Source organism: Nerophis ophidion, linkage group LG13 (assembly GCF_033978795.1).
Source record: "Nerophis ophidion isolate RoL-2023_Sa linkage group LG13, RoL_Noph_v1.0, whole genome shotgun sequence".
In the NCBI taxonomy this organism is placed as follows: Eukaryota; Metazoa; Chordata; class Actinopteri; order Syngnathiformes; family Syngnathidae; genus Nerophis; species Nerophis ophidion.
The window spans coordinates 41,571,625-41,596,270 of record NC_084623.1 but is presented as its reverse complement, the minus strand read 5'-3'; the positions used below and the strand labels follow the sequence as shown (position 1 = coordinate 41,596,270).

The window sequence follows — 24,646 nt, the reverse complement described above, 5'->3', positions numbered from 1 at the left end:
ATGGAAAGTGACATACCAACAAACATTTAGCTTCTTACCCTTTGGAATGACAGTGAGTACTGTGTGGGAATTTGGGCTCCCGTGGACATCTGGGGGATTTCTGACTGAGCATGTGTAGGTTCCGTTATCGTTCAATGTAGAATTGATCAGCAAGATAGAGGCTTCCCCCCTCGCTGGGCTTCCTCGCCACTTAATACGCCCACTGAACTGACCCACTGAAGGAGGGAAGGCACGAGAAGAGAAGTGGAAGATCTGAGGGGAGCAGAAAAGAAGAGGCAGATATTACTAATTCGCAACACAGATACGTGAGGTGTGATGAAGATCAGTATATAGGAAGAAAATATATGCAGTAAAGACAACACTGCAATGTAATGTTGCTATGGAGTAACAGCTAAACCATTTTAATGCAACACAGGGTAAGAAGAATAGTATTTGTGCCATTGCCATAGCAACACCCGGTTACTACTTTAGAGCATTCTAATATTAGTAAATCAACAGAGTGAATGTTACGAATGATTTGTCGTGACTTCACTCTCCTCCATCTTGTGTCTGTGAACATACCCATGTTTATGCGACTGATTTGCATTTACTCCTGTATTATTTTTCAACAAGAGCACTCAGAAATGAAAAACAGCGTACTTACGGCTGAAATTAACTAGCTAAAAATGGTTAAGAGTCATCAACGACTACCTAACAATGGGAAAAACAACCACCAGACTGGTTCAGCAGCCGGCGAGGCGGACCTTAGCAATGTGTCATGGGGTGTGACAGAAGCGCGGTGATACATGAAAGGATATTGCTGGACATCCATTGCATGTCATTCTGATGGGGATGTGACGTTCACAAACAAATCAAGTCTCCCAGTTGTGACCTGTTTGTTTAGAAGCCGTTTTTTTATACACATGCAAATTTAGCGTCGACAATTGCCCACTGTGCACGTGCACTTGACTGGCAACTGGTCTAGAAAATTAGTCAGTTAAAGAAAACAGCAGTATTTCGATTAACTTAAAAATATATATATTGTTTATACATATGTATACACGTATACATACATGTATATATATATATATATATATATACACGTGTATATATATATATATATACACACACATGTGTATATATATATACACACATGTGTATATATATATACACACATGTGTATACATATACACGTGTATATACACATATATATATATATATATATAAATACACACATATACATAAATATACATAAATATATATACACATATAAATACACTCACACACATATACACACACACATATATATACACACATACATATATACATACATACATTTATACACATATATACATACATACATACATACATACATACATAGACACAAACATATATATATATACAAATCCATATATAGACACATACATATATACACATATGTATACACACACACACACATATACTGTGTATATATATATATATATATATACACACACATATACATTAAATATATCTATATATGTGTGTATATACATATATGGATATATGTGTGTGTGTGTATATATATATATATATATATATGTGTGTGTATATATGGATGTATATATATATATATATATACACACACACACACACACACATATATATACACACACACACACACACACATACATACATACATATATATATATATATATATATATGTGTGTGTGTGTGTATATATGGATATATATTTGTATATATATATATATATATATATATATATATATATATATATATATATATATATATATATTAAATACATACATCGATATATAGTGTTTATTTATTTATTTTTTTCATTTAATGTAATTATTGATTCTCATTTCAATTCACTTTTTGGTTAATTATCAATGTATTCCATTCTTACGTATTATGTATTTTTTTCTACATTGTTAAAATGCTACATTTTTTTTGTAAGGGGAAATTCAAACTAGTGATGTCACTGCCATAGGACATAAATATGAGATCGCCTTATCAATCAATCAATCAATGATTATTTATATAGCTCTAAATCACTAGTGTCTCAAAAGGCTGCACAAACCACCACACAACGACATCCTCGGTAAAGCCCACATAAGGGCAAGGAAAACTCACACGTAGTGGGACGTCGGTGACAATGATGAGTATGGAAAACCTTGGAGAGGACCGCATATGTGGGCAACCCCCTCCGCTCTAGGGGACCGAAAGCAATAGATGTCGAGCAGGTCTAACATGATACTGTGAAATGGTATGGTATGTTTACAATTAAAACACAACCAAAAATACAATTATAGCCAATATTTCAGAATCATTCCCACCAATAGGGTAGTATTTGTGTAAAATAAATTATTCTGGTATACATATTATCGCATAATTGATTCTAGTGATTGTTTCCTTAATTTAAAAAAATAACTATAATAAGTCTTCTTAGAAGGAACGGCCCCTCAAGATCCGACTACCTTCCCAGAGCTATTACACCCATCTCTACATCCTGACCTGTCTCCAGCCGTCTTGACTACGTCTGGCTACTGGATCCAGATAGGCAGTAACGAGAGTGTGAGGGTGACGAGCTGCACATCTGTCCTTCACTATAATTCAAGTCAAGTGACAGCCATGACTTGTGAAAAAGTGGAGTGGTCATCTTCGAATCTGAAAGACGGACATTTATTCTTGATTGATTTTCTCTGTATATTTTTCTCTGGGGAAATATAAAAAATAAGACACGTGTTTAATAGAAATTAGGATGCTACAAAATGCCTAGCTGGGCTCAAATCTGGCACAACTACTTTTGGTCGTCCATACTTATATTTCACATAGATATTTTGTAAAATTGTGTGATTAATTAGAAAACTAAAGAACTTCTTAGAAATAATACTTACAGTAAATCCAGGTTAAAGGGTAACTGCACTTTTTGAGGGGAATTGTATCCACAATCCCTATGGTAGACAAGAACACACTTGTCTTTCTCTTTTCTCTGCCTTCTAAATAGTGAAAAAGTGCTAGCAAGAAGCGGCTAACAATAAAGGGTAATGGGGACTGACCTATTTCACCTATAAAGCCCTCTGAAAATCTCTAAAATGTTATATTCATGCTGTATATATTTATGAGAGTGGATATGTAATCTGCACATTCATGATAACATGTAATATTTACAGTATTTTAGATATTTTAAGCTTTGCCCAAACATATTATATGGACGCATATCAACGATCACTACTGCCGTCAACAACAACAGCACGGAGATCATGCTACCACTAATCATGGCAGACTTTGTGAGGAACAACAACGACTAGTTTGGGACAAATGAGGTTCCAAAACCTTGGATTTTATACCCTGAATTATGGCTGGGCGATATGGCCTTTTTTTAATATCTTGATATTTTTAGGCCATGTCACGATACACGATATATATCTCGATATTTTGACTTAATCTTGAATAAAGACTTGATGCATATAATCACAGCAGTATGATGATTATAAGTGTCTACATTAAAATATTCTTGTTCATACTGCATTAATATATGCTCATTTTCTCTCTTTCATGCAGAGAGAGAAATCACAACTAAGTCAGTTGACCAAAACTGTATTTATTAAACAGTTATTAAGAAGTGGCACAAACATTCATGTCATTTCAAAACAGAAAGTCCAAGATTGTCGGAGACATTTTAAAACAAGCTATTAGTGCACTTTTGTGCATGATGTCACTAAGATGATACATCAAAACAACACTAAATCAAAGGGCACTTTTTGTACAGAATTCCACTACAAGATAAAACACTTAAAGTGCACTTTTGTGCATGATGTCACACAAGATATTTCAATAACTGTCAAATAAAAATGAGCTGCATAATAAGAAATCAAATCGCTATGTGGTGGGTTACTGCGGACGTTATCTCCTGATGTTGTTCACTATTTTTTTCATATGGTGTTGATGTGGAAATGGTTGCCTTGGCATTTTGTTGGTGAGGCACCGGCCGAGATGTTGACATGCGGAGTAAGCACTCTTCATTCTCTAGCAGGTGGCTTTTCAAATGATGCTACATATTAGCAGTAATGCTACTTTTTGTAGAAACGATTTTGCCCCCCACTTGACAAATTACGGTTGTCTGTTCGACATATTCCCACTGCAGACCACTGCTAGACGAAATGCTGTTTTTCTTTGGAGTTAAGTATTCCTCCATTTGTTACCAGATTCGCACCTTCTTTCTCTCGTATTACCACTCGCACCACAGCTAACGTTACCCATGTTGCTACCTCTCTGCTCCGCGAGGGTGTATGACGTTGCATGTGACATATGTAAGAAGTTGTGCTTGCTGTCTGTGAGAAGGAGAGATAACAAAGAGCGAGAAGAGCCTGTAGTGTAATGCCAGCAGCTAAAAGCAACTGCGTGAGAACTTAATACTCGTATATCACGATATAGTCATTTTCTATATCGCACAGAGACAAACCCGCGATATATCGAGTATATCGATATATCGCCCAGCCCTACCCTGAATATATGGATGATAAATTCAGCGTTGTTAGCATTTTTTGGTTTTTCTACAGGCTTTATAAGCCGAATAGCGGACTCTTAGTGACCTGCATTGTTAGCCGCCTCTTGCTGGCAGTTTTTCCCTACTGTAAATGCACAGAAAAGAAAAAGCACTATGTTCTTGTTTCATATAAGGATTGTGAATGATTGACAAAATTCCCCCCAAAAAGTGTAGTTCCCCTTTAGGATAAGATGTTTCACAAACCATAAGAAAACTAATCACTATTAATTAGACAAATTCACTCTTGTCAAAAAGCAACATGTCAGGCAACAGGTGGCGAGACAGATGGCGGTGGGACAAGCATAGTGAAGCAAGCCGAATGTGCAGTCTGAGAAATATGGGCACAAATCCTGTGGGCCAAGTAGATATATGGCAAAGTAATAATATGCACTGAAACACATACCTGTGTCAAAGTCCAAATTAGTGTGACTGACAATGTAAAAGGTTGAGAGTCACATGTTAACATTTTAGGGCTGGAGCTATCAATTACTTTTGTAACCGAGGAATTTATTGATTAAATCAAAAGTCTTCAACAGGGGTTCATGGTGACCCCCAGGGGGCCCGCAGAGGTACTGCAAGGTGGGTTGTTAAATATTTAGTTGATTAGACTTTTTCATATATATAATTTTTTCACAAATTTTCTATTTAAATCACAGTAACATTGATCTAACACACTGCAGTTTTCTTTATAAGACTTATTACCCTGCACTAAACATAAGACCACTTTATTATTGTTTTCATGTTAGCATTTAAGAGCTCGAGCGATTAACACTCTCGTTGACAGCTAACGATTAGCGCTGTAGTTGCCAGCTAGCCATTAACGCTAAAGTTACCAGCTAGTGATTAGTGCTGTAATTTTCAGGTAGTGATTAGTGTGCCAGTTGCCGGCTAGTGATTAGCGCTTTAGTTGCCATTAAGCTATTTGCAGACTAGCTGCCAGATATCAATTTGCGGACGAGTTGCCACCTAGCTATTAGCACTGTACTTATCATTTTATATGGGTGTATCGGTACGTGTATTTGTATTGAACCGTTTCAGTACGGTACAGAGGTGTACCGAACGAGTTTCCACACGAACATATGAAGTAGCCGCTTAAGCTAGAGTCTTAACAAGCTGCTGTGCTTTCTGCCTCTGTCTCCTACACAGCACCCAGCAACCATAGCGGTAACAGCCAATCAGCAGTGCGTATTCAGAGCAGTAACAACCAATCAGCAGTGCGTATTTAGAGCGCATGTAGTCAGCGCTTCAGCGTCGAGCAGAAAGGTGTTTAGCAGGTGAGCATAATGCAGCGTACTCTCCCCAAATTATAATAAACACCTCTCAGTCAACTACTAGTATCATGACTATGAGCCCCTTGACGTTCTAGAAACAAACTGCAGCTCAGCTCACTCGCAGTTCTGGCTCGAGGGGAAGACTAATTAGCTTTTAGCGTAATGTTAGCTCATTTTGCGGTTTGTGTGTGTGTGTGTGTGTGTGTGCGTGCGTGCGTGCGTGCATGTTACAGACAGTGTTGATTGAGCTGTGTTGAAACAGCAAAAAAGGACAAGATGTTAAATGAAGAGTTTCTGTCTCTGATAGTTGATATAATAATGTAAGTGCATCATAAAGCCTACATGAACTCCACGGGGTTCAGGGATAAATAGTCTCTCCTATTGCTATTGTACTATTTTAATGTAACAATAGTTACATTAATCATTAGTAATGTTGCAGCCTAATTTTGAATGGCAGGGTCCCTGCTATCACATGTTGATAAAAATATAACATTTACATAACAAAAATCAACTACAGGCTTCCCAGATGCTGTAATAAATTAAGCATGATGAGTTGACTTGAAACTGTTTAATGTTGCACTTTTTATATGTAGAAGAAAAGTTTTGTCATTTTATTTAATCCAAGCAAAAACTTCAGGCAGTTTAATGTGGATTAATTATTATAGTGTTCCAAATGTTAAAAGGATAAAGCCATTTTTTACAAATTTGGTAAATAAATAACCCAAAAATTTATATTTTGTTGTTTTCTTACTGTACCTAAAATGAACCGAACTGTGACCTCTAAACCGAGGTACGTACCGAACCGAAATTTTTGTGTACCCTTACACCCTTATCGTTTTACATTTTAGTTTTTACATCCCCATGAAAGCTAAAAAGCATTTTGAGCTGCATATTTTGAAATATTGTTCCCATGGAAACATTTCAAGCCTAATATATTTAAGTTGGTTTGTGTGGTGTGCGTGTAAGAGTGAGAGAACGTGGATAGTCGTTAAGCAATGGTAAGCAAAACAAAACAGTCAAAGTTGAAAGAAAATAAGTTGGTTGTTTACAAGCTTGTACTTGTACAAAATCTAACACACCCCCATCTTGAGAGAAAATCTACCTGGCTTGTTAAACAAACTGCGGTTAGAGTATGTTCATACACCAAAGAAGAATGTCCATCATTAAGACATCTTTACAACTGATTTATATTTGGGTTATAAAAGCAGTCGTATTGTGTTCTTCCCCACCGGCAGCAAGTCAAGTTAGATGGTAAACATTAAATCATCCATAAGCTTTTAGAATATTTGACACATAAGATTCACTCCCAAGGGCCATCATCTGTACTCTCAAAGCAAATCACACAGAAGTTTATTGATTTCTTCTTAAGACAACTTGGATACATTTCCAATTCAATCAATTCATACAGTTGCTCACATTTCACTAAAAGAGTGAGGAAAACACATGTCTTAAAATTGCAAAGAGGACATAATTTTAGGGTTCAATAACGACCATTGCAAAAGCTTTAACGTACATTACATTATGAATCTTGGCTACTGAAAAGCATTGGCATAAAAGGGAAAGTCAGCTGACAGGATGCTGTGTAAGTACTCATTCCATTAACAACTTGCAAATGCAAAGCTCCAGAAATTAGATGGATTAGACTACTTAAGTTAAATACATCAGATAAAAAATATTTTACTCTAATTTGTAAAATTGTGTGGCTCAGTGAAGATTGCATGTTGCTATCACAGGTAGCCAAATAAATGTCTATAATGCTGTAAAATTCAGGATACAACCAATTATTTTTGAGTAAAATTTAGGGATGCCCACATAAACATTGTAGGCCTCCGATCCTGATCCGATTTAAAGTCCTGATCCAGTACTTTGAAAACAGATTATACAACTGAAAATGTTTTATAGAAAGTAACTAAAGTAAACCCTGTAACCAATTTGTATTAATCTTTTATTAATAAATTTAGAATTTTCTACCGCTAGTCACTGTCGGGGTCGTGGGATTGTTGTAAATCAGATGATGTATTAAATTTGTGGTATTGAATGCTGTATACAAATTTTGTTAATAAAATTAAGTGGCTAGTGCACAATAAACAAAAGCAAAAATAATTATTGGCTCCAGTTTAAATCCTTTGGGTTTTGCCCTCAAAGCCAGCCTGTAACCAGAGACTTATACTGCGTTCCAGTGGGAAGTAGGTGTTCAGAATGACATCACAGCAGAGTTGTGAGCGTTCTAGTTACGAGGTCAGAAATCAAGAAGGCCCCAACCACGAAAGCTATTTTTGCGGTTGCCATCTGCAGATCCTTACAACTTGTTTAAACTGATTCCCGCAGTAATATTGGCACAGATTAAAAATATTACGTATGTAATTGCTATGCTGATGTTAAATAGCAGACATCATCAAGAAATGATCTTGGATTGCGCTATGAACATGACACTACTACAAAGAATGTTTTGGGTCGGATGCACATAAAGACTGGCGGAAGAGTTTTTTTCGAAGGAATTTTCAAATGAAAATCATGGAAACAAAACTTTTGAATGTCTCAAAGTTCATTCAAAAGGCTGTGTGGATTGATGGAAAGAGTTTTCAATCTGAAGGAAATTATCGTTCATGGCCCGACTGATACTGTTCCAGATGAAGGTTGCTTTTGTTCTGAACTATCTTGCCCGATGTGCGCAGAGTTAATCAGTAGGCTGTTCGCCTTTAATATACCTGCTTCATTATCTTTCATCTCATTTATATTTTGTTGGCGAGTCCGAATTAAACCGGACATTTCCCTAGCTACTTTCTTAAATAAATCTCTGTTTCTTTTTCTCTACCATTGATGCACTTCAAAATGTTTTGTTCTTTAAATTTGTGAAACACATAAACAGGCTCTTATTCATGACAAATGTTGCTAAGTTTTTATTGAAAGGTACAGTATCTGCTCCCAGGTTAAATCCATTGCCTTGAGACTGGCGCATACAGAGATTTGGTTTTCAATCGCATAATCCATGTGTGTTAGTCCGACTTTTCAAAAACTGAACATGATCGTATCAAGGTGTTTCCATGGGCTGTGGGAGGCTTATTTAGAGCCAAACTATTTGAGAAATCGGACTAATTCAGTGCATGGACACGTACTGTGTGTGCGTGTGCGCGTGCGTGTGTATGTGCCTGCGCGTGCGTGCGTAAGCATGGCATGCTTCACCATTCCTTTTCCTGTAGTTCTCCAGTGTTAATGTTAGTTAGAAGAGACTTAGTGTAATATTAAAAAAAGTATTACATGTATAGAAAAAATTAGCAGTGTTAATTTAGTCTTTGAGTGTATGACAGTCTAAAATGTTACATCCTGAGTTGTAATCTCCCTCACTGCTGTCACTCCACCAATCAAATCCACCATGCTTACGTTTATGTTTGTATGGCGGTTAAGAATGTTACAACATTACTTAAAACATCGCCTCTTTGTAGATATACATTCAATGATAGCCAACAATAGTAGCTAAACGCTGCAAAATCGCTATCATTAGCTGTCAACACACAAAGCTAATGTGCGTGTGTTGTAGGGCTAGGAATTGTTTACATTTAACACGATACTAGGTGTTTAAATGGTGCCTGAAACGATACTAATAAAATAGAAAAATGCTTATTTTTGTAAAAAAAAAAATATATTTTTTTTATATATTCAAGTTGAACATACTAGAAATTGAAGTACTTAAATTACATATATACAATTATAAGTAATAAATTCAAAAATAATATAATAAAATCTACAACAAATTAATGCCGCAATATAGAACATAAAGAATGTGAACAGAGCTACTTATGTAAAATTTATGCTCATAATTCCAGGGATTTGTGAATGCAACCTTGCTCGCTGTAACCGTCATTGGTGCAAGAGAAGGTCTCTGTTGTTGTTGTTGTTGTGGCTACTAGGTAGCCTAGGGCTGCGGTACTTGCGTTGTTATGAGGGTTGCTGTTGACGTGTTAAGGGTAGTAATAAATCCAAAATGAGCGTCAGACTCTGTGTATCTGTCATTTAGCATTCTTTTTTCCGGTCTCCATACGACCAATTGGCACAGATACTTTCATTGAACCAGATTTCGGTGCCCATCTCTAGATACGTAGGGCCGGAAGAGGGCCGGAAATCTGTAAAGTTAGAGCCACGTAGCATTTGTAAACAGCCTTTTTAATAAAGGCAGTGATGAGCAGTAACAAGCTACATGTAGCTAAGCTACGTACCTTAACTACATTTTCCAGTAGCTTGAAGTTAGCCTAGCTACTTTTTAAACAGGTAGCTTGTCCTGTAGCTTAGCTACTTTTAGACCCATGTAGCTAGGTAGCTTACATCAAAGGAACAGGCTACAACAACAGAAAATGGACTGAAAATCCAGGCCAAAAAAATATGGCGAAAATACAATGACCTGGATTAATGAGTACATCCATACAAACAGAGAAAATCTATGATGATTGGTTAGTGTTCGTGTAATGAGTCTCAATTGGGTAAGGTCAGGGCAAAAAATTAAGGACTGGCCAATCAGAGGCAAGATAGGGTGGGTCATCCAAACTAGTAAGCAAAATTATGCACTCATCTCACATGACGACGAGGGAGTCGGAGACAGAGAGACACTTCAAACTGACCACTTAAAAAAAAAAAAAACGTAGGGTGTGGGGACCCCTAGACGTAGTTGTGGGGTGTCCCCAGCTAAATGACATAGTTAATAGTAATAGACCATTATTGGGTCCATTTGTACACTCTCAGTTACATTAACATTGATGTCATACATGCGGCCCCCTAGATATAAATGCTGTTTAAATGTAGCTTTGATGCAGCAAGCTACTTTTGCTGTGTAGCTTGTAGCATAGCTTGCTAGAATTCTCCGGGAATAGCTTGGCTTCATTTTCATGGATTGTAACTTGGAGCTTGGCGTACTACATTTTCCAAGTATTTTCCAAGTAGCTTGCGCATCACTGAATAAAGGCTGAATTAATCATACTTGCCAACCCTCCCGAATTTCAGTGCCCCTCCTGAAAATCTCACGGGGCAACCATTCTCCCGAATTTCTCCCAATTTCCACTTGGACAACAATATTGGGGGCGTGCCTTAAAGGCACTGCCTTTAACGTCCTCTAGAACCTGTCGTCACATCCGGTTCTCCTCTATACATACAGCGTGCAGGCCCAATCACATAATATATGCAGCTTTTACACACACACACACACACACACACACACACAAGTGAATGCAATCATACTTGATCAACAGCCATACAGGTCATACGGAGGGTGGCCGTATAAACAAGTTTAACACTGTTACAAATATGCGCCACACTGTGAACCCACACCAAACAAGAATGACAAACACATTTTGGGAGAAACTTTTCACCGTAACACAACATAAACACAACAGAAGAAATACCCAGAACCCCTTGCAGCACTAACTCTTCCAGGACACTACAATATAACCCCCCGCTACCACCAATCCTTGCCCCCCAACCAACCCCTCTCACCTCAAACCCCCACCTCCCACCTGAAGGTTGGAAAGTATGGCAATAATATAAATAACAAACCTTTCCATAGGTTCTTATTTAACTCATAAATCTAAACAAAATGAGAGTTGGACCAGCGACAGTGATTTCTTGTGTTGACATTGTACAGATTTTTTTTTTTTTTTTAAATGTGTAGAGTTTGTTGCAACAAATAAAGCACACACTTTAAACAGAGTTTGCGTTTAACATTTTAAAAAGAAAAACAGTTGTATATTTGCAGACTTGGCACAGTGTCAGTAATGTCAAGAGTTATATGACTCCTCTAAAAGCTAAGACAAATAAGTCAAACACATTATCAGTGTCTGAACAACTACTGATACTGATAGAACTTTATGTTTTTACAGCTGTGTTTATAGACTGATTGTCGGCAAGGTAGACAGACAGCCTTTTGTGGTCTGATATTTATTCTTTTTTTTAGCTGACCATTTGAACCCAGAAGGAGCAAGCATGCTGGTTTATAATATACAAGTTGGTGATCTATTCTTAAAATAATTCTCAATTAGAAATAACAAATATAATTCATATGGTGACTGTTCCAATTTACTGTGAGCATTCACTGTTATTTGACTGATCTAACTTGTCTTCTGTCTTCAATCAAATTAATTCTCATTGGGCCCCGAGTTAAATATGTGGGACACTGAAGCACTGTGGCAAATTCTGATTGCTTTGGCTGAAGAATTGTATTTATGATGGCGGTTTTCACATGCGTATTCATGGTCTGGCCCACTGTGATATACAACCAGGGATACACAGACAAATAAAACTGCCAAATGCAGCTAATGAAATTGGATGGAGAGTAAATACTGGCTTGGAAATAGAAATTTGAAACATCCACACTTGGTCCCATCCATGGGCCGAATCAGACTGCCACGCATTATCTATTTGTGATACATTCAACAAAGTAGCATTCCTCACAGCTGGGTTGGGTTTGGAATCTTGGCTCAGACCTTTCTGTGTAGACTTTGCTTGTTTTCCCTGTACTCAGTTTCCTCATAACTCCCAAAATCACGCGTGTTGGGATAATTGGGGACTCTATAAGACTTGTGTGTGAAAATGGTCGTTATTCTCAATGTACCCTGCATGATGACCATTTCAGGGTCTACCCTGCTTCTCCTATAAAGTCAACCTGGATTAGCTCCAGCATACAAGCGGCCAACATGATGATGACAATTAAATAAATTAAACTGTTGGGGCTAAAGAAATATGTGTGGCGGGCACACCTTTATTTAACACTTCACAGATTTGTGAGGTTATGAAATGTTGATTTAATACACACAACTTTGTGCATACTAACAGAATAATACCATCATTTTAGGGATTTTTCTTCTCATGTTCCTGTGCACTTTGCAGCCAGGCAACTTTGGCTTAATGACTAAACCAACACTACTTCATATTAGATGAGCCACAAAACATTAGCCTTCACTTCACTCTGAGTGCTCCTATAGGAAATGATGGCATATAGAGTTGCAACTACCACAGTATGGATTCCGGTGGGCCAAATGCAATTACACAGAACCACATTTGATGGCTATCTTCAAGTCCAAATGGAACTGCTTAAATTATGTGGTGCTTTTTAGCGGACTGGTAACTGAGGCTCAACTCTGATTGAACACGGTAAGAGGATTGAGTGCTGATATGGGCTGGAATGGAAACGTGGATGACATTTAGGAAAAGACCACAATGCCACCTCAGAAGAAAGGAATTTAGGTTGCTGTTCATATGAGGTCTCCGGGGAAACCTCTGAAAACGATTGAGGGTGGGCTGAACTGTGTTTGAGTACATAAATGATCAGATAATCTTAAACTGACAAGGTTTGGATGTAAATAATATTGGTTGAAACATTAGACAAGCTTTATTGATCCACAAGGGATCAACTCACTTTAAAAAAAGTTATCTAAGTGAATGGTCATGTTTTCAACATAATGTAGTTATAAAAAGTCTATTAAAATGTTTGGTTTGACCAACATAGATTTAACATATTAGGCTTGGTTAAAAAAAAAAGGCTCTTGTTTTTGTGGTACCATATTGACGTTAAGTCATATGTTAATGTTAGCACAGTTAAACGCATATTGGAGGTTACTTAAATGCCATAGGGACAAAAATATACATCCCGAAATAGGTAATTTTATATGATTATAATATATATTAGTGATCGACTGATTATCAGCGCCAATATTTGGCATTATGAGGTATATCAATATCGGCCTTCTTTTATCAGTATTTGCAGATTTTTTTTTTATGTCTTTTAACAAGAACAACAGAAATACTGTATATCAGCAGGTACAATAAATGCACATACGATACCAGTATTTACCATCAAAAAACAATAGTGATAAGTAGAGCGTAATTTATTAATAATAACGAGTACTCTTTTCAACTACGCTGCGGTAGTCAGACGAACCGCCCACCCCCCACTACTCTGCCCAGCACACAACCTCTCTCTGTCCTTGGAGTGCGGATCACCGACAGCAAGTCTTCTCTGCTTACAAGAACTTCCATTTTTTTGCCGGGAATTCCAGTTTTTGTCATTCTTTTCTAGCGTTCCATCCTTCTTTATTTCCTTCTTCCACACGTTTTGTGTGTTCGCTACCGCAGCGATAGCACGATGCACGACAAGGCTCCATCCCCAACACTCGCAGTGTGCATGAGCTCGTTAAAAGGAGAATGGCAAGTTTTTATGTTCTTTGATTAAATCAAATAACGCTAGAGGGACGGATGTACATGAAGATGAAAGGAAATATATCTCAGCCAAAAATCCACACTTTTAACAAACAGGAAACCTATATAATACTTATAGAAGAGCAGGCAGCAGCTCATCTCTGTAACATTGAGGGAGAAATTGTTACCCAGCTTGAAAAATGTCACACCTATTAGCTACATGAAGGATCCCAGAATTACTTTTATTTCAAATATTTGACACTTTTAGAAATTTCTCGATAAACATTGTAAATATGAATAATGGGTTCCAGCATGGACAAATGTCCCTGTGTGTTTGTGTGTACATGTGCTTTAGGAAGAGGCGGCGCTGAGAAAGAGGTAGTGTCTTCTATACCACTTCAAAATAAGTCTGCTTTGGCATTTCTTTTTTTTTAGAGAAGTCTGTTCTCATCACAATAAAAAACCTGCTGCGGTATCTCAATCTCTTCAATACGAGCAAGCACAAAATGTTTTTCAGCGGGGCACAAAATTAATGAAAGAAGCATTCGTACATAGAGACATGGTTCACACTAGTAATAGGAATCATTGGGCACCTCCCGATTCCATTAGGACTACAATTCAGGAGCTACGAGTCAATTGAAAATCAATTATCAATACAGCTTTAATTTATATATACATATATATTGATGCACTTTTACATTTATTTTCGTTTCACTGGATAAGCGTTTATTACTTACAACTTTAAAAAACAGCGCATTTGTAATAAGAAACAATACAATTAATTTCCACATTGGTTAAATTAATGGAAATGTGTGCAAAAGTGGAACATAAGAGCCCTATAATAAAGGAGCTGGTTGGATCTCTCGGTGAGGTGGCTCGCAGCAGTCAGCCAAATTTTAGAACTGCCTGTATTGCTTTATTTACAATAAATACATCTATCGTCAATGTTAACTAATTGTTCTTGTCCCAATTACAATGCATCTAAAGATCGATTATTTCCCCTACATCTATTTCACACACAGAGGCTTTGGCGCAATCTAAAAGTTTGTAAACCGAAAAATTCACAAATAGAAGGGTTCGTAAATACATATAGGGACGTATAGGGTTCGTAAATACATATAGGGACATGTAGGGACGGCGTGGCGCAGTGGAAGAGTGGCCGTGCGCAACCCGAGGGTCACTGGTTCAAATCCCACCTAGTACCAACCTCGTCACGTCCGTTGTGTCCTGAGCAAGACACTTCACCCTTGCTCCTGATGGGTGCTGGTTAGCGCCTTGCATGGCAGCTCCCTCCATCAGTGTGTGAATGTGTGTGTGAATGGGTAAATGTGGAAGTAATGTCAAAGCGCTTTGAGTACCTTGAAGGTAGAAAAGCGCTATACAAGTACAACCCATTTATCATTTATATATCGCCCTAAATACACTAGGGCTGTCGAATGTAACAAATTAACACGAGAATAATGACAAAAAATACCGCAGCATTTAATTAGGTATAAACGCAGATGAATATTGCAATTTATCTTACCCGCAGGTTGTTACCTGAAAGGCAGCGTGGAATACGGTGTGCAAAGTTGAGTGAGGGAGCTGGTGGCACATTTTGCTTCCAAGTACACCTAGACTGGACTTAGAGAGGAACTGCAATTTGCCTCATGCAGCGCAACAAATCTCCTTTGCATGGAGTCGATCAGGTTGTTAATTGTGTCCTGTGGATTGTTGTTCCACTCTTCAGTGGCTGTGCGAAGTTGCTAGATATTGGCAATAACTGGAACAAGCTGTCGTATATGCCGATCCACAGCATCTCAAACAAGCTCAATGGGTGACATTTACGGTGAGTATGTTGGCCATGCAAGAACTGGGATGTTTTCAGCTTCCAGGAATTGTTTACAGATCCTTGAAACATGGGGCCATGCATTGTCATGCTGCAACATGAGGTGATGGTCTGGGGGCACAACAATGGGCCTAAGGATCTTGTCAATGTATCTCTGTGCAGTCAAAATGCCATAGATAAAATGCACTTGAGTTCGCTGTCCATAACATACGCCTGCCCATATACTAGCCCCAACCCCACCATGGGCCACTCGATTCACAACGTTGACATCAGCAAACAGCTCTCCTGCACGACGCCACACACGCTGTCTGCCATCTTCCCTGAATAGTGAAAACCGGGATTTATCAGTGAAGAGAACACCTCTCCAATGTGCCAGACGCCATTAAATGTAAGCATTTTCCCACTAAGTCGGTTACAAAGACAAACTGCAGTCACGTCGAGACCCCGGTGAGGACAACAAGCATACAGATGAGCTTTGTGAGGCGGTTTCTATCAGTTTGTGCAGAATTTATTTGGTTATGTAAACCAATTGTTGCAACAGCTGTCCAAGTGGCTGGTCTAAAACGATCATGGAGGGGCACTTGGTGTTTAGGTCCTAGGCTGGTGTAGTTGTGAGGCCAGTTAGATGTATTGCCAAATTGTAACGCATTTGGAAATGCCTTATGGTAGAGAAATGAACATTAAATTCAATGGCAACAGCTCTGGTGGACATTCCTGCAGTCAGCAGGCCAACCTCAAAACCTGCGACATCTGTGGCCTCATGCTGAGATAAAACTGCACATTTCAGAGTGGCCTTTTATTGTGGGAAGCTTATGGCACGGCTGTGCAATGAACATGCTGTTTAATCAGCATCTTGATATGCCATCACTGTGAAGTGGGGTGGATTATTTTGGCAAAGAAGAAATGCTCACTAACACAGATTTAGAGGAATAGATATTTTGTGTATATAGTAAAAGTTTTAGATCATTGTGAGTACAAGTTTTATTTTCCTCAGTATGTGAACATTGTATTTGCATTTATGTAATCTTCACTCACTGTCTCTGGCGGTCCCCCAGTCTGAGGTCGGTACGACCAGTCGATCATCATCTTGCTGGTCGGCCGGCTAATAGAACTGAAAGTGCAGGACAGTGAGACGGTGTCCCCTGTGGATGCATGGAGCTCAGCTGGAGAACTCACAGTGATGGAAGAAACACGAGAAAGAGCTGCGAAAAGGAGCAGATAGAGCAATGTCAAGCAACTTCATTCAAAGGCCATATTCTCCTGTGCGCTTTAGTGGAAAATGGTGGGCATAAACGCGGCTTCTGCTCTGTCACCTGCGCATTGGTTGGTGCATCCCTGAAATGTGACCGTTCACTGTGAAAGCTGGCCTTTGGTGTATTCTCTCGTTGACTTAAATACTTTTGCCTCTAGTCAACACACTTCTGAGGCAGCTATAAGTGAGGCGTCCCAGGAAGGTGAATCATTATATTGCACTTGAAGTTTGGAGACAGTGTACACCACCCATAGTAAAATAGTAAAATAAACTTTCAGAAAACTATAAAATCTGTTCTGATTACCTCAATTGAGATAGCTGAAAACATCTAATGAGAGGAATATAAAAGCACCATGATACCACTCTAAATTACCTATCAAAAATTAAAATGCACATTATTTACCTGGCCGTGTTTCTGTGTGAGTAGGAAAGGAGAACGCAACCACGTCAGGAGTCGACGACGCAAATCGGCCGCGTTTGGATATTGGGTTAACCGACTTTAAATGCATACAATTTTGGATAAACCTTGAAGTCATCATTGAACGTTGTGACTATTTAAATGGCAATACATACATACTGTACTGTATCAGACACTCTAACGAGGACAAGTAGGTGATCATCAACAATTGATTTACTGAGCAGATCAGCAAAAATGTAGCAAGCAGATTATCAAAACATGTTTTATCATAATTTAATTGTTTTTGGACAGTTGTCAGTTGTCAACTCTGGGAACCGCACACAGAACAGCTGTCAGTGCAAGCCGCTTTGACAAAACTCTTATCACACATAATAACATCAGGGTGGCTACACTAAATAACAAGTGAAGCAAAATTTCATTTACGGATTACTATTCACATCCAGCCAGGAAGAAAATGCTGTTGTAACGTGCATGCACACACTACATCACAATGACAACACCCACCCAGACAACTGCAGCCTGGATGGATATGGTCTATTCAAATTTAAAGTGCTATCTTTTTCACGGTCATCACTTCACAGATTTTTTACCCGGTTTTAAATTGTACATTTTCTAATTACCCATTTCAATGGTAAGTTACGAAAAGTCCATGTTTCATTATTTTCACACAGCCACAAAAGGTGTGTAGGCAAAGGCTTCCTCAGTAATTAAATTATCCGCACCTTCATTTACAAGTCACGCGTGTGTATTTGTCTCCTTCACGCGGAGTTGGCATGTCCGCATTCTGAATTGGAGAATACGAATAAGATGTATAACTTCAAACGTGTAGACAATAGGATAAAATTGCTATGATATTAAAAGGGGTAGGATTAAATAAGCTGTGCTTGTTCCCACTCCTTTTCGGACATGCTGTAATGAAACAACTGGAAATATGTGATGCATTACATTATATTGTGTGCATTTTCAAAATAAACAGAAACTGAACTGAACTGAGGCGCCAACAGGAGAAAAGTACCCTAAGTGAGTGAAAATTGGCCCTGATCTATATATTTTTATGTATGTGCTCCTAATGTCTTTCTTGTACTAATTTATTATTTACTTTAGTTTAATAATTTCTATTCAATTACATACATTTTAATTATTTCATCATGATTAATCACCATTTGGAACTATATGGGAAATATGCCCTTATACAATCAGAAAGATAAATGCAAGACACAGCAAGGGCTGGCAGATAAAACGATATCAATAAATGTTGCGATAAACAAAATCGATAAAGAACAAAAATTATTTGATGGAAAAAAAAGTTTTTCTTCATTGTTGGAAGAAACAATGAAGAAGCCGGCGGAGTTTCTGGATGTTGTTGATAAATGGCTTTCGCTTTGCAAGGTAGAGATTTAACTTGCACCTACGGATGTAGCGACAAACTGTATTTAGTGACAGTGGATTTCTGAAGTGTTCCTGAGCCCATGTGGTGATATCATTTAGAGATTGATGACGGTTTTTGATACAGTGCCGTCTGAGGGATCGAAGGTCACGGTCTTTCATTGTTGGTTTCCGGCCATGCAGCTTACGTTGGAGTAATTTCTCCAGATTCTCTGAACCTTTTGATGATATTATGGACCGTAGATGTTGAAATCCCTAAATTCCTTGCAATTGCACTTTCAGAAACGTTGTTCTTAAACTGTTTGACTATTTGCTCATGCAGTTGTGGACAAAGGGGTGTACCTCGCCCCATCCTTTGTTGTGAAAGACTGAGCATTTTTTGGGAAGCTGTTTTTATACCCAATTATGGCACCCACCTGTTCCCAATTAGCCTACTCACCTGTGGGATGCTCCAAATAAATGTTTGATGAGCATTCCTGGACTTTATCAGTATTTATTGCCACCTTTCCCAACTTCTTTGTCACGTGTTGCTTGCCTCAAATTCTAAAGTTAATGCAGAAACAGTGCATATTTCCCCATTAGTTGTTCATATTCTTACAAGGCAAGTGCAAACGCTTTTGTGGATGGGGCCATCTCGATTTCTGACCTCGTAACTGGAACGTTGATAACTTAGCTCCGACTTCCAATTTCCAAGGTATATGAAACGCAGCATAACTACTAACACAATATCACTTTCAAGCACTTGTTTTTTCTTTGCAAGACGGCACTGTAGTGGCTGCTGGTTGCAGGAGCTCTGGTCTCTTGTTTCCTCCTTTATGTCCTTGATGTTGCCCTTTTGTTTTCATGTGTTTTTTGCCTTTTGGGACAGGAACCTTTTGGGACTGCGCAACAAGGGGTACTTTCGTGACTTCTACTGTGCTTTTTTTTTTTAGATCTGCCTCGGGGGAGCCTTTTGGCTATCACTGGTCAGCTCCTAGCTCTCTGCCACACTGGAGGACATGCAGAGGAAGAGACAGGGTTGCGGAGCTAGCGTTGAACGTTACGGAGACCTGGCTGAATGGGCACATGTCTAACACTTCGGTCTCCCTGGGCGGATTCTTGATCATTGGCGCGGACCTGACATTGGCCGAGAGCGAGTGGGCAGCCTAGAACGGAGTCAGCTCTCTTGGTTGCTTTGTTGGGTCTGTTTCCGTCTCCGGCCGTGTTGTTGTTGTCATCTTAGTGACATCATGCACAAAAGTGCACTAAACTTGTTTTAAAATGTCCCTGACAATCTTGCACTTTCTGTTTTGAAATGACATGAATGTTTGTGGCACCGCTTAAAAACTTTTTAACAAATACATCTTTGGTCAAATGACTTACTTGTGATTTCCCTCTGCATGAAAGTTTAAAACGAGCATTATTGCAGTATGAACAAGAATGTTTTAATGTAGACATATAGAATCATCACATTGCTGTGATTATATGTATCAAGTGTTAATTCATGGCATAGGCTAAATATCGAGATATATATCGTGTATCGCGATATGGTCTAAAAATATCGAGATATTAAAAAAAGGCCATATCGCCCAGCCCTAACTGCAACCACAGAATTTCCCCATTGGGAAGTTAATAAATGATATCCTATCCTATTAATTTAACACCAAAAAGAAGCACTGATATCTACTTGTTTTGGTCTTTTACCTGTGTTTATATGAGCACTGGTGCCATTATGGAACCTGAAACATACTTAAACATCAAAAGATGCGGGGGCATTTTAAAATGTTTACATTTCATAAGAAAACACAAAAATTAACTCAAGTAAATATTTGTCAACAAAAACAACCTACATGTCACTCTGTGTTATTAATATCACCATCCAAACTTTTGCTCCTTACATTACGCCTTTTAACTCTTTTTCCTTAATTTATCCATTATCCATAAGTTTGTCTCGTCTCGATTACTGTGACATATTATTTTTGGGTCTCCCCATGTCTAGCAATAAACGATTACAGTTGGTACAAAATGCGGCTGCTAGACTTTTGACAAGAACAATAAATTTTGATCATATTACGCCTATACTGGCTCACCTGCACTAGCTTCCTGTGCACTTAAGATGTGACTTTAAGGTTTTACTACTTACGTATAAAATACTACACAGTCTAGCTCCAGCCTATCTTGGCGATTGTATTGTACCGTATGTCCCGGCAAGAAATCTGCGTTCAAAGGACTCCGGCTTATTAGTGATTCCCAGAGCCCAAAAAAAGTCTGCGGGCTATGGAGCGTTTTCTATTTGGGCTCCAGTACTCTGGAATGCCCTCCCGGTAACAGTTTGAGAGGCTACCTCAGTTGAAGCATTTAAGTCTAATCGTAAAACTTATTTGTATACTCTAGCCTTTAAATAGACCCCCTTTTTAGAACAGTTGATCTGCCGTTTCTTTTCTTTCTCTCCTATGTCCCCCCCTCCCTTGTGGAGGGGGTTCGGTTCGGTGGCCATGAATGAAGTACTGGCTGTCCAGAGTCGGGACCCAGGATGGACCACTCGCCTGTGTATCTGTTGGGGACATCTCTGCGCTGCTGATCCGCCTCCGCTTGAGATTGTCTCCTGCTGGCTCCATTTTGGACTTGACTCTCGCTACTATATTGGATCCACTTTGGACTGGATTCTCACGGTTATGTTAGATCCACTATGGATTGGGCTTTCACAATATCATGTTAGATCCGCTCGACATCCATTGCTTTCGGTTCCCTAGGGCAGTATTTTTCAACCTTTTTTCAGTGATGTACCACCTGTGAAATTTTTTTTTAATTCAAGTACTCCCTAATCAGAGCAAAGCATTTTTGGTTGGGGAAAAAAAGAGATAAAGAAGTAAAATACAGCACTATGTCATCAGTTTCTGATTTATTAACTTGTATAACAGTGCAAAATATTGCTCATTTGTAGTGGTCTTTCTTGAACTATTTGGAAACAAAGATATAAAAATAACAAAAAACTTGTTGAAAATCAAACAAGTGATTCAATTAAAAATAAAGATTTCTACACATAGAAGCAATCATCAACTTAAAGTGCCCTCTTTGGGGATTGTAATAGAGATCCATCTGGATTCATGAACTTAATTCTAAACATCCATCCATCCATTGTCTCCCACTTATTCCCTTTGGGGATGCGGGGGGCGTTGGTGCCTATCTCAGCTACAATCAAATCAATCTTTAACATCAATGTTTATGGAACATGTCCACAAAAAATCTAGCTGTCAACACTGAATATTGCATTGTTGTATTTCTTTTCACAGTTTATGAACTTACATTCATATTTTGTTGAGGTATAATTCAATAAATATATTTATAAAGGATTTATGAATTGTTGCCATTTTTAGAATATTTTTAAATAATCTCACATACCCCTTGGCATACCTTCAAGTACCCCCAGGGGTACGTGTACCCCCATTTGAGAACCACTGCTGTGGTTGTCGATGTCCCACTGGGGTGAGTTTTTCCTTGCCCTTATGTGGGCCCTACCGAGGATGTGGTTGTGGTTTGTGCAGCCCTTTTAGACACTTGTGATTTTGTGCTATATAAATAAACATTGATTGATTGATTACGCCTTTTAGCTCTTTTTCCTTCATTTGTGTTGTCTGTCCATCCATTTTCGACCGCTTATTCCCTTGTGTTTTTATGTATTATTGTTTGTTTTTACAAATGTGCCTAAGTACAATGAAAATGCACTTTGGACACCCCTGACCGACTGTCAATGCCTGTTGGGTTGTATATATATTTGTACTTTAACAATAAATAAATGTGAAAAACTGTGTTTTGTATGTAGTTGTAGAAGTGGGAGTGTAGTTCTGAAAATATTATGATGTACTGTGTAAGACTACGAAATGTGTGCCGCCCACCTTCGATGTTTTTTCGGAAACATATTTGGTCATTTCTAAAATGAACAACAGAAATAACTTACATAACCGTGGGTGGAACAACTCTTAAAAGTGCTTAAAATGCTAATAATAAGACGAAGTATGGCGTGTTTACTCACCGAAACAAGCTAGCAAATAAAGCAGCAACACGACTTCCAGTGAGTAATTCCTGTGGCACATTAATCGACACATTTTTGGAGTTTAAAAAAAAAACATCCACTGCTAGTAAATTCAAAATGTAAACAAAAATTTAACAAAAATGCGTCAAAAATATACAAAATGTACATCCATTGTTTCGTTGGTCGTGACTCAAAGTCCGCGTTGCGTCGCAGAAGGAAGACTACCTGACAAACAGGTGTATCAGGAAGTGCAGCTGATGGATCTTTAAATAGTTAGGAAATAAAATATGTTTGTTTAAAGTCACATTATTACTAGATTTTATGTGTATAAAGAGCAAACCTTGTCCTTTTTTATTCATTGTTTCTTCTTCACTGTTAATGATATATTCTACGTGCTTGCTTTTGCTGGTTTGTCAATAGTTAAAAATATACAGTGTTAAAAATCAACAAGCTAACATACACTGGATATTTGTATTTCTTTATGGTTCAAATTAATTTCATATTTAACATATGGTTTGTTTGTTCGGCATCTTGCGAGATTCTCCGCTAGAGGCCACTGTTGCAAAAGCTGGAATTGTATGGACATGACACTGGATAAGCGGGTCGACCCCAATGTCGATACCAAAGATAGTTTTGAAAAAAAAAATACCGGTATATATATATATATATATATATATATATATATATATATATATATATATATACATATATATATATATATATACATATATCTATCTATATATATATGTCCATCCATTTTCTACCGCTTATTCCCTTTTGGGGTCGCGGTCAGCTACAATATATGCATATATATATATATATATATATATATATATATATATATATATATATATATATATATGATATATATATATATATATATATATATATATATATATATATACATATATATATATATATACACATATATATATATACCTATATATATATATACATATATCTATCTATATATATATGTCCATCCATTTTCTACCGCTTATTCCCTTTTGGGGTCGCGGTCAGCTACAATAGGGGGGGAAGGTGGGGTACAAGTCGCTACCTCATCGCAGGGCCAACACAGATAGACAACATTCACACTCACATTCACACACTGTGTGTGTGTGTGTGTGTGTGTGTGTGTGTGTATATATATATATATCCATCCATCCATTTCCTACCGCTTATTCCCTTTTGGGGTCGCGGGGGGCGCTGCCGCCTATCTCAGCTACAATCGGGCGGAAGGCGGGGTACATCCTGGACAAGTCACCACCTCATCGCAGGGCCAACACAGATAGACAGACAACATTCACACTCACATTCATACACTAGGGCCAATTTTTAGTGTTGCCAATCAACCTATCCCCAGGTGCATGTCTTTGGAAGTGGGAGGAAGCCGCAGTACCCGGAGGGAACCCACGCATTCACGGTAAGGACATGCAAACTCCACACAGAAAGATCCCTAGCCTGGATTTGAACCCAGGACTGCAGGACCTTCGTATTGTGAGGCAGACGCACTAACCCCTCTGCCACCGTGAAGCCAATATATATATATATATATATATATATATATATATATATATATATATATATATATATATATATATATATATATATATATATATATATATATATATATATATATATATATATATATATATATATATATATATATATATATATATATATAGATGTAAGGCAGTAGCCTGGTAATGTATAAGACAGTACCTCTTTATGAGCACTGGATGTCGCTATTCTGTTGATTTTTACCTG

General features: G+C 38.0%; 1 protein-coding gene and 1 long non-coding RNA gene across 3 annotated transcripts in view; one reads left to right on the top strand and one right to left on the bottom strand.

Moving 5' to 3' along the window:
• LOC133564583 (uncharacterized) overlaps nt 1-20,391 on the top strand; it is a 69,118-nt gene extending 48,727 nt beyond the window's left edge. For both annotated transcript variants that reach the window (XR_009809302.1, XR_009809305.1), the window contains exon 6: nt 19,797-20,391. This is a non-coding gene — a long non-coding RNA (uncharacterized LOC133564583). The remainder of the gene's footprint in view (nt 1-19,796) is intronic.
• mpzl3 (myelin protein zero-like 3) overlaps nt 1-23,125 on the bottom strand; it is a 31,529-nt gene extending 8,404 nt beyond the window's left edge. The window contains exons 1-3 of the mRNA XM_061918973.1: nt 22,877-23,125; nt 16,844-17,010; nt 39-252 (exon numbers count right to left, since the gene is read on the bottom strand). Of these exons, the coding sequence (XP_061774957.1) occupies nt 39-252; nt 16,844-17,010; nt 22,877-22,949 (454 nt within the window). The 5' untranslated portion in view covers nt 22,950-23,125. The remainder of the gene's footprint in view (nt 1-38; nt 253-16,843; nt 17,011-22,876) is intronic.
• Nucleotides 23,126-24,646: the final 1,521 nt, after the last annotated feature.